At 40.6% G+C, this 17,806-nt stretch overlaps 3 protein-coding genes across 4 annotated transcripts in view; all 3 read right to left on the bottom strand.

Annotated features, from left to right (window-relative positions):
• Window positions 1-1,033, bottom strand: part of ube2f (ubiquitin-conjugating enzyme E2F (putative)) — a 43,277-nt gene extending 42,244 nt beyond the window's left edge. For both annotated transcript variants that reach the window (XM_084361779.1, XM_084361780.1), the window contains exon 1: window positions 810-1,033. The gene's annotated coding sequence lies outside the window, so the exon portion shown is untranslated. The remainder of the gene's footprint in view (window positions 1-809) is intronic.
• An 8,123-nt stretch (window positions 1,034-9,156) lies between these two features.
• On the bottom strand, window positions 9,157-12,964 carry LOC311262258 (putative methyltransferase). Its single transcript, XM_084361531.1, has 6 exons — window positions 12,688-12,964; window positions 12,406-12,566; window positions 11,234-11,450; window positions 10,358-10,461; window positions 9,909-10,046; window positions 9,157-9,778 (listed from the first exon to the last, which is right to left on the bottom strand). The coding sequence occupies exons 1-6, from the start codon at window positions 12,793-12,795 to the stop codon at window positions 9,682-9,684; spliced, it is 825 nt and encodes a 274-aa protein (XP_084217657.1). The 5' UTR covers window positions 12,796-12,964; the 3' UTR covers window positions 9,157-9,681.
• Window positions 12,965-13,498: 534 nt separating this feature from the next.
• Window positions 13,499-17,221, bottom strand: LOC311262355 (putative methyltransferase). Its single transcript, XM_084361691.1, has 6 exons — window positions 16,844-17,221; window positions 16,586-16,746; window positions 16,130-16,346; window positions 15,229-15,329; window positions 14,883-15,020; window positions 13,499-14,737 (listed from the first exon to the last, which is right to left on the bottom strand). Exons 1-6 carry the CDS (start codon window positions 16,952-16,954, stop codon window positions 14,647-14,649), a joined length of 819 nt encoding a protein of 272 aa, XP_084217817.1. The 5' UTR covers window positions 16,955-17,221; the 3' UTR covers window positions 13,499-14,646.
• Window positions 17,222-17,806: the final 585 nt, after the last annotated feature.

Here is a 17,806-nt window from a genome sequence, read left to right as displayed (position 1 = left end):
GCAGGGAGTGATGGTGTCAGGTGTCAGTGAGTCCATATAATGTGTGTCACTGAGTCTGACTCAACACCCACCTGCCTCAGCTGTCACTCACTGCACCCTGGGGTGTGCTCACTGACACAGACTACCTGGATGTTAGTCAAAAGGAACAGGGCCAAGCAGCATAAGCAGACAACATAGTTGGCAGAAGATACATATAGAAACACAGACTGATGATGATTGCATGAAATATCATCTTGTCCTAATGTGCACTCACTCCAAAGTACACATCTATTTAGTGTATCAAGCTTATTTACTATAACCACATTCAATCATTGTTAGCATATAGAGTAAGATCACCTGTTCAGTAAAACAAACCCCCAAAAAAGCTATAGCTTATCTTTTATTTTAAAATGTTCGCTGTAACTCATGGTAGACAAAAACTACATGAGTCCAGGTAACTTAGCTATGGTAGTCCAACAAGACAAAACCTCTTGTAGCACTGCAACCAAGGGAAACAGACTTCGGATCCATGCTAATGTAAACACTCTTATAAGTTAGTTAAGTTACCGCCCCGTCGCTGCCCTATTAGCTCGTTAACTAACCGTAATAACGAGCTGCTATCTCTGCTAATTACAGCTAGCTAAGCACAGTGCCCGAGCTTTAAACCAGCCTCAGCTCAGGCTCACTCCTCGCACATGTGTGTAACTGCACTAAAACATTTCACTTGTTTTATTATGTGAGGACACACGTTTAAGTTGTTAACAAAGTACCCGTGCTAGCCAGTGTTAGCTTGTGTGTTATCTGAGCGTTGTTTTTTTGTTTTTTTTTACCTGCTGTCTCAGAGCTAGCGCTCCGTGCTACACCATAATCAGCCGCCCTCCTCTGTTCACGTCAACGGCAGCCTGCGGCTCCAGCCCGAGGTTAAAGGAGACACCTTCGACTGTAAATAACTGCAAAAATATTTTATTTAGGGGCTCCGAGTGGATATGAACTGATTGGAGAATCAGCTGTCAGAACTTCGTTCCGGTGTCATGGGCAACGGAAGCGCAGTGAATGTCCGGTCGTTATTGTTGTCCGTGTAGACATGGCGGCGGATAAACAGTTCCGCGGTACATGAGTTCTCAAAGGTTCGTGTTTGAAAATTAAAATACAGTCACTAAACCTGCTGGTAGTGAATGGAGCATAAATCAATATGGTTATTAATGTTGATTTATTTTCAGTTATTTCACTGTCTAATTTTTCAAATCCCCTTTCAATCATAAACATGTTTTTGTTGTTCTCCTCCAGCTGAATGTTTAAGCTTCACTGTTAAGAACGATGTGTGTGTGGAGTTGGACACTAGAAGGCTGTTTTCACATTCACTGATGAAAATATAAATTTTCTCTGTGTCCATTAAAAAATCTGATTTGATTTGTGACATGTAAATAGTTTTTCAAGCTATTCTTGGTTAAATATTCAGCATACACAACTCAAAGCGTTCAGTACACATACACTGAGGATGGGTTTAGCAGTGAAGTAGGAGGAATCATTTGTCCATCAGATAAACTTTGGAAAGGATTTATATCTATATATTTTTATATACATTCCTACTATATATGTATACAGTATATACTATTATTATTCTATTGCTAAGGAAGAATCATTCACATGACCCCCGGTCTGCCTGTCCCACACACACACACACACACACACACACACAAAAGCATACAAATACTCATGCCATGAAATGAGCACCGTTTGCAAAATAAAAAACTGGGACTCGCTGTCGGACAGAACAGCTCATTCTTTCTTGGAGCAAACCCAACTCATCCTAAAGTATGTGGACAAAGCTGTGATTCAGTTGCTATGAAGCCAGGGGCACGGGGGCTGTCACTGTAAACAAGAGCATGTTCTTGACTGACCTGCCTGGTTCGATGAAAGTTTTAAAAAAAGAGTAGTCTATTAATCTTGGAGCGGATGGTTATATTGTATTTCATCTACATCTGTTTGGACAGGTGCTGGCCATCAGGCTTTCTGCGATGCTCACCCGGAGCATCAGGATTTGCCCCCGTGACAATGTTATGTTCACTCACTCCTTTCACATGGTGTGCTTTAACACTTTGCTTTTGTTATTCAGTGGATGCTGACTGAGGACAAAGCATCTGTTTGTATTTATAGGAGTGGGGTTACCACGTTGTACAGTTGTAACAAGACCAAAGACAGCAGCTGAATAAATTCCTTCAATTGGATTTTGATGAGCGAAATATTAAAAACAGTATGAAGAATAACACCAAAGAATGAATAAGTAAAACTAAGCATTAAGGGAAGAGAGAGTCGGAGGAAGAGATAGAGAACAAAGGGTCAGAAAACCAGATAGGATCAAGAATTATAGACAGGCAAGACAGTTTTCTGAGCACACCACAGATATCAACAAATAAAATGTTCCATCCTCTCATCAAATGACCCATAAAAGAGAAAATTCCAGCACTGAAGCAGAAAACTCTCTCTTTGAAATGTAATGTTTCTGTCACTTCAGGGTCTTCAAACTCAACAGGAGCGTAAAGATGGAGATAATAAATGTTTCTCGTGCTTTTCTACCCAAAGGGGGCAATTAATTGGTGCAGGATGCGCCTTCAGGAGTAACAAACTTCTGTTTATCTTTGCAAACAGCTCTGGAAAAATGAAATTTTTAAATTAGCTTCTGTCAACGTCGATGTCTGCAGCCCACAGAAGTCAGAAAACATCTGCTGCCTGCCTGCCAGAAACAGAAATATTAAACGTGGCCTGAAGATATGAGCATTTTTCTCCTGGGCTATTAAACTGCTCTCCTCACTTACATCCAGTCACTCAGGTTACTTCACTGATGGAACAGGTCATGCAAAATGTTTGTCTCATCAGTGACTCTGTTTATACATCTCACGATGCATATGCGATAATGTTTATCCCCTCGACTTAACATCGAATTAGTGTTTGGCATTTTAACCCCATTCGTGGTCATTGCTTATACCTTGTCGTCAATAAGTGACCTTAATATTCATTTACAGCAGCACAGATCAGTCAACCATAAACCACAGATGGAAACAGTGGGTGTTTTGTTTCCTGCAAATTTTAATGTAAAATTAGATGCACAAGGAGATGAACTTTAAGCTGGGTGTATTTTGCTCGTTTGCTGAAGGAACAGTTTCTGAATATGGCCGAGTGCCATTCTCTTTGATTTTTTTATACTTTCACAGTATTTATACAGCACGTAGACCTGCTTTATAAATAAAGAAAGACTTGGTAGCCACACTTTCTACACTACGAGACCTTTAAATATGAGGAGATCACCAAAGTCAGTAGGATTCATCCTCTGGGCACCATGAATCTCTTTACACAGTTTCATGGTTCTTGATATATCAAATTGAACTGCCATCTAAACCTTTCACTTATAACACTGCTTTAATGTATTTTGTTAAATAATCCGTGTTAAACCAGGAGTTACTCTGTAAGTACATTAAAGTGACATCTGGCTGTCAATTGCGATCAGACTGAGACTGAGACTGTGGCAGCAGTGACAGCAGCCCCAGTGGCTCCAATCTTAATCATGTAGAACCAAAGTGTTACACCTGAGGCTCCGCTCTCCCTGCTGGACCACATGACCCAAAATGTGAGTGTGGTGTCTGCTCAGTTTAAGGGAAGAACTTCTCTGCAACAACGTGACTAATGCACATGTCATAAAGATACAAATCCATGTTTGCTTTCATCAGCTGCACTGTTGCTATAACCCATAGGCTGGTTGGAAAACCAAGAAGTGCTCCATGCTCTCTTTTTGAAATAAATAAGAGGGAATAAGTACTTTTGTGCAAGCAGATGCCTGAACAAACACTGGCATCGTGCTGTTTTTCAGACTAAGTTGAGATACTAAAATCTTAATAAAACTTGAGCAGCAGCAGTGGGTTTTAAGAGGCTTGAGTCTCTGATTTAAGTGTTTCAGGCGCCCATTTGTCATTTCAGAAAAAGACGTATACAGCCATTACCAACACATTACAGGACACTGACTAACTGAGTAGCTCCTCACATCTGTTTTCCCCTCAGGGTCCCATTAGATTAGGTCTAAATCTCTGAGCTGATACTCAGATATATGTAAAGAGTGTAACTTGAGAGCAACGGGACGTCTTTTAACAATAAATGGGCAATGACAGGGGAGAAAAGTTGGTGGCGGTACTTTGTCGTACCGTCCTCAGGCATGTGGTAATCTGATGTGCATCATGTACAAGAGTCACAGGCTCATAGCCATCAGAAGCTTTTATCACCAGGTGACTCATGTATTGAGGAAAAATGAGGAGGAATTTGACCTCTTGTTATGGAGTACAGCACACTCCAAACAGAAGAAATAAATAAATGGGAATGTTTTTATTGGTAATTAATATATCGTGCGCTTTGTTAAATGTACGACAGAGAACTTTTAACTGGTTTTAAAACTGGTTATGTCCATAACTGTATTGTATAGCGATTAAATAACTTTTATTTTTGGCGGATCGTTGAGGATGAATTCGTTGAGTCTCACAGTCTGAGGAAAGAAACTCTGCTGTAGTCTGGTGGTACGGCACCAAAACACAGTTTTCTTTGTTTCATCATCATCTTTTATCCACTGGGACTTTCAGAATTAACAAAAAATGGACGGTTCATGTAGGAGCTTTAATGCTGAAAATTGTATAACATGAGCAGAATGCACTTCTGGCATACTCTTAAGTTGAAACATGTCTTATTTTCCATATGTCTTTCACATTAAATTGGCCAGTGCTGTCAAGTAGGGGTTTAAGTTCTAGCACATGCTGTAAGTGGTGTTACACACAACACTATCATTGAGGAGCTGGAAACATCTGTACAGCAGAAACATCTGACACCATCACTGTTTGACAGAACTGCTCATTTGGGTTTGAAGTCAGTCCAGCTCACTCTGCAGGGTTCAGAGAAATGAGAAACAAGTGAACAAGAGTTCACTGAAAGTGTGAGTTACTATCTCGGCCAGAGACACATTTGCGTGTGTCTCTCTCGCTGTCACACACATGAACACACTGTTCTTTGGAAAAACACATTTCTGTTTAATCAGTGAAGTCCTCCTTGTTTGAATACGGGAGGAGGAGGAGGAAATAAGTTTGTCGTGACTTATACAACTGACTACGCAAATGAGCTGAGTCATATTTGTGTATTCAAATATGAGTGCTGAAAAGAAGTCTTGTTTGATTACCCTCTGTGGTGGACTTTGAGTGGTGTACGACTCCTGAATGACGCTGTTAATAACAGATACATACAAACCAATAAGGACGATGGCCAATTTGTGTGTGTGTCAGTGTATAAAAGTGAAATCTGTGACAGACACTGATACACTACAAGCAGCTCAGTCGCCAGAAGAAAATGCTGGTATTGTAGGTTCTTGTGAACCATGGATATACATTTCATATGTGTTACATCAACATTTCTAACACTCATGTCATATCACATTCAAATGAGAGGAAAAGAGGGTGATGGTGGCATGACAGCCAGGCGAGACGGCTGTCAAGCGGGAGACCACAGTTCAAAACGGCATTTCAACATTTATAAGCGCAAAACTACTGTTTTTTTCCAACCTTGAAACCGAACATCTCTTGTGAGACGTCAGGACGATTTGCAGTCGTGTTTGTGACGACAGAACCAGGTTAGTCCAAACTAACAATTGAACCTAAACAGAAAGTTTCCATAAATCTTATTTATATGTTTATTTGACATGGACAGCTCAACGCTTCTTAGCTGAGTCAGCATTTGCTGTAAACCGGTGTTTCTCAAAGTTTTTCCAGACCAAGGACCACTTACAGTAACAACTTAAAAAAAAACTCACAGACCACCTGGCGTTCACTTCCCAGCATCCACAAAGGCAATCAACCTACTTACACTGTATAATTCAAATTATAGCCGAATTAGATGGCGGTCTTGCAAAATAGCCTCGCCTGCTCTTTCATCACTGTCTCCGTTGCCGTCTTAACGGGAAGAAAAGAGACATCAGTGTTGCAATGTCTGGCTCTAAACTGGAGAATTTTTTGTTTCACATAGCGATCAAGGGCTGATCGTTTTCTACATAAGTCGTAAAACCGGTGTAAATATGTTGTGCAGGCAGTGTTGCAAGACGGTCCGTAAATGTTTGATTACATTGCTGAAGCCTAAAAACAACGCATCTGTCCTACTCACTACAAGTTATGAGGAGATTGGAGTCAATCAATGTCGCATACAGTTTGAGAAACACATAATATTTTACCAAATCTACTCGAGGACCACTAGGGGACTCTGGCGGACCATTAGTGGTCCACAGACCACACTTTCAGAAAGGCTGCTAATTTACACCTGGGCAGGAGACATCGCTGTTGAGAAAATGAACTCTGAGGTATAAAAATAGTTACAAGACAACATGTAATCACTATACAACAACACCAGTAACCACAACAACAAAAAGATTTCAAAATATTGAAATACTTCAACAATTCATGAGATTTTTGCGTTTATGCTTGATGCTATTTATGCTGCAGCACTCTCTTAAATTACTCTTAAGATTTGCAAATTAAGATTTGCCAAACGCTGAAGATCTGTTCTGTATTAGGCAATCACCTTTGTTGGTCCCATTGTCTGGGAGGACAACTAACAAACGACATATCAGCAGTTTGCAGAAACATACTGTTAGTTGCCAACACATATTCTGGCAACGGCTTCGCAAGGAGGGAGCGTCCTGTCGTGAAAATACGGATCACTCGAAGCTGAGAGTGAGCTGAGTTTTGTCAGCGCGGCCCCCATGAGAAGAGGTAATGTTTTTCCAGCAATAATCTTCCACACAGCAGCACAATGTTTGTAAGAGATCTGGTTGAAACTTTGAGCTCATACAGCTGCAACAACAGATAGACGCTCGTTTGCCAGATGGTGCCGTGTTCTTTAAAAACTTGGAGCGGATACATACAGCCTCACTTTCCATTTGTTGTGAATCAACAATGCAGTTGAAGATTTCACCCTCTTTTTCTTTTAAAGGATGCTTTAAAATCTACTTATAATAGATGAGTCCCTTATGATAATGATACTGATTATAATCATGTTCAAATCAAGGAAATTATGAAACCAGGGGCAAAAAACTAAATAGGGCCCCTCGGATGCCAGCATGGAGAAAATCTTGATTTATTTATAGTAAAACAATTCCAACCCTGGTTAGGATTAGGAGTGAAGATTTACAAAGTAAGTACTACTAATTTTCTTCATTGCAGGGCACCTTATCAAAAGGCAAAGGCTGTTAAAGCAAAAGTATGCAAGAAAGAGAGTTGATTGTCGAGTCTCTTTCAGTGCATCCATCCATCCCTTACCATTCATCCTTTGCAGGGTCGTGGGGGGCTAGAATCGGACCTGAAGAAATAACCCAGAGCGTTGGTATTTGATGATCTTTCTCCAGAATTACTTTAGAAGTTACATAGTGTTGCTTTAACCTTGCACACTGGACCACAGGGCAGTTTATCATGGTTTATCCACCACAGGAACATTTTGTGGGTATGATTATGATGGCTTTATAGCAGAGGAGGGTCAGATTTGGAAACCGAAATAGCTCAAGGCCAAAAGATCCAAGCTGACACCTTTTCTGCCCCTGTGCTACCAGGTGCAGACAATACAAACATGCCCACTCAGAGCAGCTGCATCAGTCAGAGTCGGGTCACGGCCTCGAGTCATGCCAGTGGCTACCAATTGCACAAAAAGTCCTGAAGGCTTAACACTAAAACGAGGCCAAGATCTCACAAATAAGGACACCGCTGATGTTTCGGTCTGTGAGAAAGTGGATAAAAGGGGAGTAAAGTGCAGGATTCTGTCACAGCAGATCTTTTCTGTGGCGGCTGCTGAGAGCATTTTAACACAGATGTTAAAGCAGAGGGGGACGCCATTACAACAGGCGTGACCAGCATCACAAACACGACTAATGATAAAGTCTGTGCGGCTGACATATTTCTGCTGCGGCGCTCCGTCTCTCTCGGCTTTCAAAGACATGAGAAGATATCATACAATAGGAGCATTCTGGGGCTCTTGTGCTCAACAAATAAATCCACGATAGACTGCAATGTGAGTTTAAGAAAAGGGTCACAGAGGGGCTGCAGAGTCGTCTCAAGCATATCGTGTGTGATATTGTCGGGTCAGCTTCAGGCCAGATTCAAAGAAGTCAATAAAATGTGACAGGATGTTGAACTTGCCTCTAAATACAGAGATACTGCAGGTCAATGAAAGTGCACTTTTCCACTCTCATGTGTCAAAGAGTGGGTTTAATGGTTGTGGTCCCTCACTGACCCTCCAGTTTACCCCAACATAAGCCTATATGTCACTAGTGATGGTGATGTGTCTGTGCTAAGAGGTGAGGATTACGTGTAGTAGCACAGTTACTGAGTAGTGGTTACTTTTAAGAATAGATGTAAGAAAAGGAAATGAGACAGATCAATACAGGCAAGGTGTCAGTATTGTATAGAACAACATGATTTTTATTATATACAGCTAACATTTTACTGTATGTAGTTAATGTGACAGAGACCTGATGTGATGTACCACACACAAAGAAAAGGTCCAATAATCACTTTTGGTCAAATGCCTCCCTCTAGTGGTACTTCATAAAACAACCTCTCCTAATACTCCACTTGTACACAGTGTTGGGAAGACGTGAACTACATGTAATCAAGCTGGTGGTCCAACTACATTCAAATATGCAGTGATAAAAGTAGTCTGACTACTTTCTTCCAATTTTTGTGTAGATAGCTACTGAAACTACAAACAGTTTTGGGCCATAAAACAAGAGGAATGATAAACTGTATATGTATATATGTTGTTATAATTTTGTGTCACATGCACATTGTCTTTTTTTTATAAAGTAGTCTGTACAACTTTTTTCAAAGTAGCTTTAGTTTAACAAATTACATTTCTCTGTAGTTTGCTTTGCCTCCAGTGTTAAGTGATCAGTAGCTTGCAAAGCTTTAATTTCAAAGAAACTTCCACAACACTGCTTTTTTTGTTCTTAGTGGGCAAATAATTTGTTTGAAAATGACCAATTACACATAAAAGATCATTTACAAAATGTGTAGCTGTATTCACAGAAGCATCACACAAATTGCCTCTCCTTTTAAGGTGTTGATAGTCCAGAAAACCTTTGCAGAGCGAGAAGATTGTTGGATGCAGATATCAAAGAGTATGATTTATTTATTTATTTAATTATTAGTACGGTAAATGTATAAAGACCGATCATCTGTACAATGTTCCTATACCAAAAACTATGTGGTTTAACTTTAAAGTCATAGATTGATATTTTCATACAGCACCTGTTAACCTAGCTGAGAATAAAAACAGGAAACAACAAAAATTCTGCCAACAAGCACCTCTTAAGATCACTGATTTACATGTTATTGAACATTAACACCAGGCTGGCTGTTTCCCCCTGTTTAAAGTCTTTGTGCTAAGCTATGCTAACCAGCTGCCAGCTTAATATTTCACATACAAACGTGAGAATGGATTCAATCATCTCATCGAACTCTCAGCGACAAGTGAATAACAGTACATACCAAAATGTCAAGAACATCTATCATACTAACCAGTATTTTAAATGTCAAATAGAAAACATCGACTCAGAAAAGTGGATTAAATACTGGGGGGAGGGGAGCACAAGTTTGTGTCCTCATCTACATTCATGACTTTGAGAGCTGGTGTGAGTCAGGCTTCCTGTGGTTTGCAGGCCAGGAGGTAGAAATACTTGACAGCCACCACCACCTCTGTCTCTGCAGAGGTCACCTTCATTATGGACATCAACCTGGAGAGAGGAGCACAGGAGACATTGTACAAGCAGAGGGGGCAAAGCTCACCTCTCCAACATGTCCGCTGTCAAGTGTGTGTGATATTCATGTGTATACTGCACCACGGTGCCATTAGGCACATTCTACCTGTGACAGATGTCCTGGGAGAGTCCGGTGGCTTTCTGCGGGTCTTCTCTCAGCAGAGCCTGATAGCTCGAGAAAGACTCCACCAAACCCATGTAGCTGGACAAAGGCATGGGCTTTTTAACCCACACACACTCGTGCCTGTAATACATTAAAAGAACACACTCAGAGTTAGCATCTACTGAACATAGATATAAGCTGTTTTTCTACAGTTTGCAGAGCGAAGCATTACTTCTCTGACATGCCAGTGTCCTGCACACACACAAAGTGGAAAGGAAAGGAGGAGGAAACCCGGTATATGAGGCCAAGTAAAACCTCCGGGAAGGATGAGAAAAATCATTTCATATTATGAATTGGCTGACGGTTTATAGCCGCAGATCATAAAAATCTTCAGATCCGCAACCAATGAATCTGAACAAACATTACTGACCAAGCAAAAACTTGTCACTCACCACTCCTTGTCAGGATAAGGGATGGATCCAAAGGCCTCTCTGTATAACTCAATAGAGCTGGCTCCGAGGTGGGCACTGCGGTACGGATGCAAGGCTGCATAAAACTAAAGAAAATATAAGATTAAGAATCATAAGATTTTTTTAAGCACTGTTTTAAGGGCATGGCATATAGCATGAACCATATACGTTACCTGGCTACCTAGTTTGTTTGTATAATCTATCTAGACTTAGTGTATATTTTGTTAGTGTAACACTCATAATTCACATTCTCACAATGTTTTGTTGAAAAATACTGTATGTGCAACCTAAGAGCTATCTGTGCCACTCAGATTTGACCAAGAGCATCCACAAGATGGTGCTGTTGTTCATTTTGGATTCACGGCCATGAGCTGTTCTAGTCAGAGAATCCTCAAGAGTGTGATGTAAGGATGTGACAGGTGCTGATCCAGTGTACCGTAAGTTCAAGAAGCATCTCCCTCCCTCGATATAGCCTCTGTCTCAGAAATGCTTGTCTTGGGGACTGTTGTTATTTGTGATTGATTTGCTTTTTAAGACATTAAAGTTGTTGTTTTTTCCATTAGTTCTTCTATTTTTTTCTCAGTGTGAAAAAGATTTTTTTAAATAATATTCAATTGGGGCAGAAAAACAGGGAACTTTTCCTGTAATAAAAATATATCCTATTTATTTTGTTGTAACATAAATCTTTCTCATTATAATGTGAAAAATTAAAGTGGTATACCAGTAACATTTTCCCATTTTAACAATGTGCTATTTATCTTGTTGTGACATGCACATTGTTTCACATTTCAACAACACGTGGCTGAGAGTCTATCAGTGCACAGTTCACAGTAGCTTCTCTCGGCCTCCTGTAAGCACCTCTTTGCAGACTTGGTTGAGTGTGTCTGAGCAGCAGTCTTGGTAGCTTAGCTCCATGTCAATGGTGTAGTTGAGCAGAGCCAAGCAGCCGCGGGGCTTCAGGACTCTGTGGGCCTCCTGGAGAAAGCGTGGTCGGTCGAACCAGTGGAAAGCAGACATGGCTGTCATCAAGTCCACCGAGCCGTTGGCAAATGGCAGCTCCTCAGCCACACACTGTCTAAAGACGGAAAATCAGTGTTATAACAACTGAAAGAGCAAATTTTAATATCAGGTCAGTTTTATTTATTTATACCTTCTAGATAACCTCTACCTTCTTATCACAATAACAACTAACATGCTTAATTGCTTTGGGAACTACAGATTCTTTCAGTTATGTATTTAGTACATAAGCTGTACTTAAATACCTTTGTTTGACATGTCAGACATTTTATAGGGGATTTCACCCTCCTGTGTTGACCTGATACTTGATATTTGTGTGGTTGTGTGGGCCTCACTGCATGACCGACTTTCACCAGACAAGGGTCACATTGTTCCTGCTTTGGCATCTATTTAATACAGTGGCTTACTTAATTTTCATGGAGGAACAAACAATATGATGTTAATTGTAATACTTTTGTATTATGCTTGCTTGATCTCACACTCTTTAACCAAGGAGGGATTTAAAACTTAAAGGAGCATTTTGTAGTTTTTGGAAATGAAATTTAAACTCATAATTGTAATGTTTGCAATATTAATTAGGTAATAACACAAACCCAATTACTTAGTTTTTCTGTGACTGATTAAACAAGCTGTTCTCAGAGGAAAATAAGGTCCACAGAACACTGTTTGAGGCTAGAAAGGTGGCAGGGTCCGCCACATATAAACAAAGTAAAACAGTATGAAACTGTGTTGTCCTTTAAGGTCAGTTTGTTTATTCAGTTTATTCAGTCATGAAAACAATTGTTTAATTGTGTTTAATTAGTTTGTTTAGAAATAAAAAATATTCAGTCAATGAAGATCTTTCTCCTCTGATTAAAATGTCTTCCCCAAAACTATGTAGTGCACCTTTAACAAGGCACAAGAGAAACAATCTAAAAAGACAACAGTAAAATACAAGAATGCATTCTGAAAGCTGACCGTATCTTCTGATAAAATTGAAGACTAACTGTGACTCTTGGGCTGTTCGTGCTCACTTGTATGTTATATTCGGCTCGTTGGCGTACTGCAAAGCCATTTCCACCTGAGCAGGACTGACATCCGTCCCCACCACAGAGGCAAAGTGTTTGGACAGCAGCACCGTGCCCTGTCCTGAGCCGCAACCCACATCTACTGCCAACTCAAAGGGACGACCTTTCTGACAAAATATTTAACATGTTATTTGACATTGCTGTGAAGTTAGTTACGCCATTATTCAGTTGACAAAGGTACCATGCAATAATTCACAGAGGCTACCACCATTTTCAATCTGCTCTTACCTGTTTTTCTAGAAAGTCAAGCATCTGTTGTATGAGATGATCTGGAGAGATCCTGTATTTCCAGTAGGAAGATGCATGCTCTTTGCCTTCAAACAGACGGTGAGTCATAGCTAGCTGATGCCTCTCTGAACAGCTAAGTAAGCAGTAAAAAAGAGATTAAAGCAATCTATGTTATCTTGTGTTTAACTGGTGGAGAGGAGCTAACTTCCACATTGAGAGGACTGCATTCCTTTCTACCGGCCGTCAGACACACACGCACACACACACACACACACACACACACACACACACAAAGAGGGAAACAGTGGGGTGCCTGGGAAAATGGGAGGTCTGACTGCTTCCTCTGGTACATGGGATGTTTGACAATTAGCTCCTTTAAAGTGACAGCTCCAAAACTATGCTGTTGTTGTTTTTTTCATAATGTGGCACTTGTTTTAAAACTTTTTTTCTGTGCTTAATAGCTACAGCAATGCAATGTTTTGAATGTAATCCATGATAATTATGTTTAGTCAACGTCAAACCTAAAGGTCTGTGTGGTAAGGGGTCAGTTTACGGGTCATGTGATGGTATGTGTTTCTGTCAGGATCAATCAAAACCCCTGGAGATGATGTGGGTGAGGTACAAATGGTGTGTGTATAAATTGTGTGTGCAGCGCTCCTCCTCTCTGAATCTGTCGGTTTATTTCTTGTGTTTTATAATCTAATGCCACTTTAACTCAGGGCTGTTTTGTTACTGACTGACACACTAGATTAGGACTCAAATGCACGACGCGAGACAGTTCAGTTTAAAGGCAAAAAGTGTTTACTGAAGAAAGGTTCGCTACCCAAGCAAACAAAACAGAGGAATCAGGCAGAGGCAAAAGTCAGGATCAAAAACACTAGGAAGGCTATCATGAGGAGAAAAACTCAGTGGCTAAGTTGCATTGTGGGTAATGTAGGCACCAGGTTTTTCAAAAAGCAGTCCCGTGGTCTAGCATTGCACTTCTATATTACCGTTGAACTCATTATATACACTTTTAAAGTCGGTATAGCAGGACCAAAGATACATTATTCTATGCATTCTTCTTCTTATTCAAAACCTAGAGCCTACATTACCCATAATGCAACTTAGCCACAAAGTTACATCACTGGAGGGAATTTATCAGATTACATGCAGCTTCCTCTGGAGACAAAAATGGCTTTCTACTATTTTTTCACATAAGTAGTCATTCTCCCCAAGACCTGTAAACACACTTTAATGTGTAAAAATCATGAAGTTAGCCTTTAAGCTTCAACTTTTTCAATTTAGGCCAAAATGGATTATGTTATTGCCAGACAGTTCCCCAGTAATTGCTAATTAGTGCAAATATTGTACAAATGTTGCTATGCATATCCATTCTATTTCTCTTTATTTGTTATTGAAACAATACTATATTTTAACAGTATGTAAATCATTATTAAAAGCTGTAAGATAAACATTTGTCACTTTAGCTTCATTTGCATTGCACAAAGCAGGTACAATACAAACTGTCAGCAGCATCAAGTTGCCCTCTACCCACTCAGAATAAAGAAAACACACCGAAGGATCTCAATTAATCCCAAGCATCTCTGTAGCCCTTCTGTGAATAAACCGTGGTAGGCACATTATATTTCAAAATAATTCATTTTTTCTAGTTATGTAACCTCTCAGTGTGCATTCAAGGCTGCAAACGATCACCTGTTCTATTGGGAACGTTCTGAGAGGCAGTTAACTACAGCATGAAGCCCTGAGTCGATGCTTTAGTGACAGATCAACGTTCATGTAAATCAATTGTAAACCGGTCTAAACATTCTTCTTTATGACAAAAAGCAGCGTTAACAATTACAAGTCAGCTTACATAAAGGCCATGACAGGGAACATGAGAGGAAAAAATGTGGTTTATTCAGAAATATTCATAATCAGTAAGCTCCTGCAATTACACAACCAGTTGGACGCAGCTGATTATTGTGGTTTTGATGCCAGGACGCAGTAATATTCCATTTCCAGCTCCATTTTAGTGTCAGGAGACGTGACTCCCATCTCCTCCAGAAACCTGTAAAAGCCTTCAGTTAATAATCACAAAAATGGATGACTGAATGATAAATGTTGGATCAAAGTAACAGTCCCGTGCGTGTGTTTGTGTGTGTGTGTGTGTGTGTGTGCGTGTGTGTGTGTGTGTGTGCGTGTGTGTGTGTGACCTCTTCTGAGTGTCGAGCAGCAAGTCTTCAGCCGTCTGGGGATCTTTCTTCTTGTAAGCTTGAAACATGGAAAAGGACTTGCTGAAACCCATCAGGTTCCTCACAGAGATCGTCAATTTCACCCAAATGCCCTCGACCCTGTTGTATCAATTTATTTATGTATGATTATACAAGACAAAAAAAAAAGACTGTGATTTCAGATCTGACTTGTTTGTTATTGCCCGTCTCTGATGAATAAAGGTATAATAAAGGTGCAACATCACTGGTTTTGTACTGTATCGGTCCTTATTCAGCTATCAGAGGTGTGGTTAGGTCTGGTTAGATACAGTGAGGGTGTAATAATTACCTCTCTTTATCTGGAAAAGGGATGGCTGAGTAGAGCTCTTCCAGCTTACCCTCAGATACAGCTACTGGACTGCTAGCATAGGGTGACAGCACCTGTATCATCTGGGAGCAAAATGTGTAGCAGGCTAATGTTTAAAAAGATGTTACTGATAACATTCAGCAACTGAATGTGGCGTCCATCTCCCCTCCTTCCATTGCATTCACATCACTACACCGCCGTTGCTCAAATCGCCTGCCCCATCAAGTGGCTGCAAGTTGTGGCACTGGCTAATGCTCCTAATGCTAGCTTACATTTCATTAAGAAAAGGAACAGATAAACATATTTTTATATACATATTTCATATTTTATTCTGCACCTTTCTACTAGCTCTTTGGATGTATTATTTCTTGTACAATGATTTGTTGACATAAAAATGTATCATAAAAAGTGCATGTGTTTTGTGTCTGTCTGTATAAATAATCAAATAATGTGTGGATACATAAAAAAAAAAACAATAACAAAATGCAATGGTTGCTTTGCCTAGCATGTTTATTGCCAAGAAACAATAAAAAAAAAATGAAATTGTGGTTTTTAAATCTCTATTTATGTATGAGATAAACAAAAACTTAAGGTTTTAGTTTGTGACATTCATGAGGTGTTTCAGGTTTTATGCTAAGCTAAGCTGATCATGTCCTGACTTCAGCTTTGTGCTTGATGGACTCAGAAAGACAGTGAAGTTTTTTTTGAAAAAATGTTGAACTATTCCTTTAAGCCCCGACAAAGGTTATTACAGTTAATGGCCTTTAGTGTGCATTTCTATGGTCAGGTGTTGGTGATACGGGCACCCTGCGTCAACAAAACTTTGCAGATAAGGTTTAACACGACTCCCAAATTGAAAGTAGAGGTGGAAGTCTACACCCACCTCTTTATAGATGTGATCCAGTCGTTCTCCACAGTCCTGGTAGTGAAGCCTGGCATTATCAAGACTAAAGCACAGCAGAGCCATGCAACCCCGGGGTTTTAAAACTCGACTTGCCTCGGCCAGGAACCTTGACTGATCAAACCAGTGAGCTGCAGACGCTGCTGTCAGCAAGTCAACAGAGCCATCTGGAAAAGGGAGTTCCTCTGCTGTACCCTGCCTGCAGGTAGACAGGTCAGACATGTGACCCCTTCTGGAAAAGTGGTCTCTGGCTTGGCAGCCGTCTTGCCTAGCTGTCATGCCACCACCATCCTCATATGCATGTAACTAGAAGACATGTTTTTAATTGTATCTAATAAACATACAAATTCAATGAGTGCATGGTTTCCAGAAACATACAATCCCAACATTTTATTCTTGCAACTGGGCCGTGCATCCACACATCCATAACATGCCTACCTGTACGTGATGTTACGGTACCCTGGCACGGCCCTGGCCTCTTCCAGTTGACACTCACTGATGTCGATGCCCACCACTTGCTGGAAGTGCGGCGCCATTACCCGCGTATTCTGACCCGTCCCACATCCCAGATCCACGGCCAGCACATGCGGCTGCCCCTTCTGCGGATATTAACATATGCAGGATTTGTTGTCAGAATGCTGAATGTTGCAGATTTGTTATTTTATTGATATTCATAGTATACAGGATCTGGCATACCTTTTTATCTAGGTATTGAAGAATAATGTTCTTGACCTCATCTGGAGGTGTAAATCGATACATTTGGTAGAGTGAGGCATGCTCCTTCCCCTCAAACAGTCGGTATGTCATGGTGTTGTTTCTTTACTCCTTTTCTGTCCGGTTGCCAACTCTGCGTTCTCTGCCCTACGCTCCAAAACAGTCTTCTCTGTTTGGCTTTAATCTCCTTCCGTCTCCTGCAGTTTGAGTTTGTTTCGTTTCCTTGTTTTCAGCCTCTTTTGCCGTCTTGATGTCGTCTTATCTCGCGTCTTCCTCTCTGTTTACTTTGTTAAAGCTCTATTCTGCCCGGACACTCACACACACTGCACTGTTTGCTGGCTAAATGACTCTTGACCCACTTTCTAAGGGGTAGATTGTGGGAGCCACACAGGGAAATAATCATTGACTTAAACTGTTAAAGAGTAAATGACGCGGCAGTTTCAAACATGGGAGCACAAACATTTACAACTCTAAAGGAAAGACAAAGTTATTCAATTGAAAGTGAAACATTTCTTACCAATAGAAAACTGCCCTTCACTCCAAGACCCTCGGAAGCTGACAATATGTAACAGTTGAGTCTTGCTTAACCCTTTTAAGGCCAGATCATTTCTGCAGATTGTATTTTAAAGAGCTGCATATTGATCACCATATTTAACATCGTTTGCTGCAACTCTCTCTACTCAAGGGTGCTGATAAGCAGGGAAGAAAACTGGGAACAGGGTGGGTTTCGAGGAAAAGCAGGCTGGGGAGGAACACAGGTGAGAAGGAAAAAGGACGGGAAAACCAACCTGATCTCACAGAATTGCGTGAAATAAGCACGATCTCTTAATAACGCATTGCGTGCTCCTGGCACGCATTGTGTAAGAATTCCGTGTGATCACCACGCAAACAGCCTTCACTGAAAGTCAATTAGGATCCGTTTCGTGGCGGACACACGCATTGTCA

The sequence above is a fragment of the Pagrus pagrus genome (assembly GCF_965226575.1).
Source record: "Pagrus pagrus genome assembly, chromosome: 9".
NCBI lineage: Eukaryota > Metazoa > Chordata > Actinopteri > Spariformes > Sparidae > Pagrus > Pagrus pagrus.
This window is presented reverse-complemented; position numbering and strand designations above follow the sequence as displayed.

Coding starts and splice junctions, on each gene's coding strand:
- LOC311262258 (XM_084361531.1), bottom strand. CDS start 12,795: ATGACTCACCGTCTGTTTGAAGGCAAAGAGCATGCATCTTCCTACTGG. Junction 11,451..12,405: donor GAGCCGAATATAACATACAA/GTGAGCACGAAC, acceptor TTCCGTCTTTAG/ACAGTGTGTGGCTGAGGAGC. Junction 10,462..11,233: donor TCAACCAAGTCTGCAAAGAG/GTGCTTACAGGA, acceptor TATTTTCTTTAG/TTTTATGCAGCCTTGCATCC.
- LOC311262355 (XM_084361691.1), bottom strand. CDS start 16,954: ATGACATACCGACTGTTTGAGGGGAAGGAGCATGCCTCACTCTACCAA. Junction 16,347..16,585: donor TACCGTAACATCACGTACAG/GTAGGCATGTTA, acceptor GTCTACCTGCAG/GCAGGGTACAGCAGAGGAAC. Junction 15,021..15,228: donor CCTTTTCCAGATAAAGAGAG/GTAATTATTACA, acceptor TTGATACAACAG/GGTCGAGGGCATTTGGGTGA.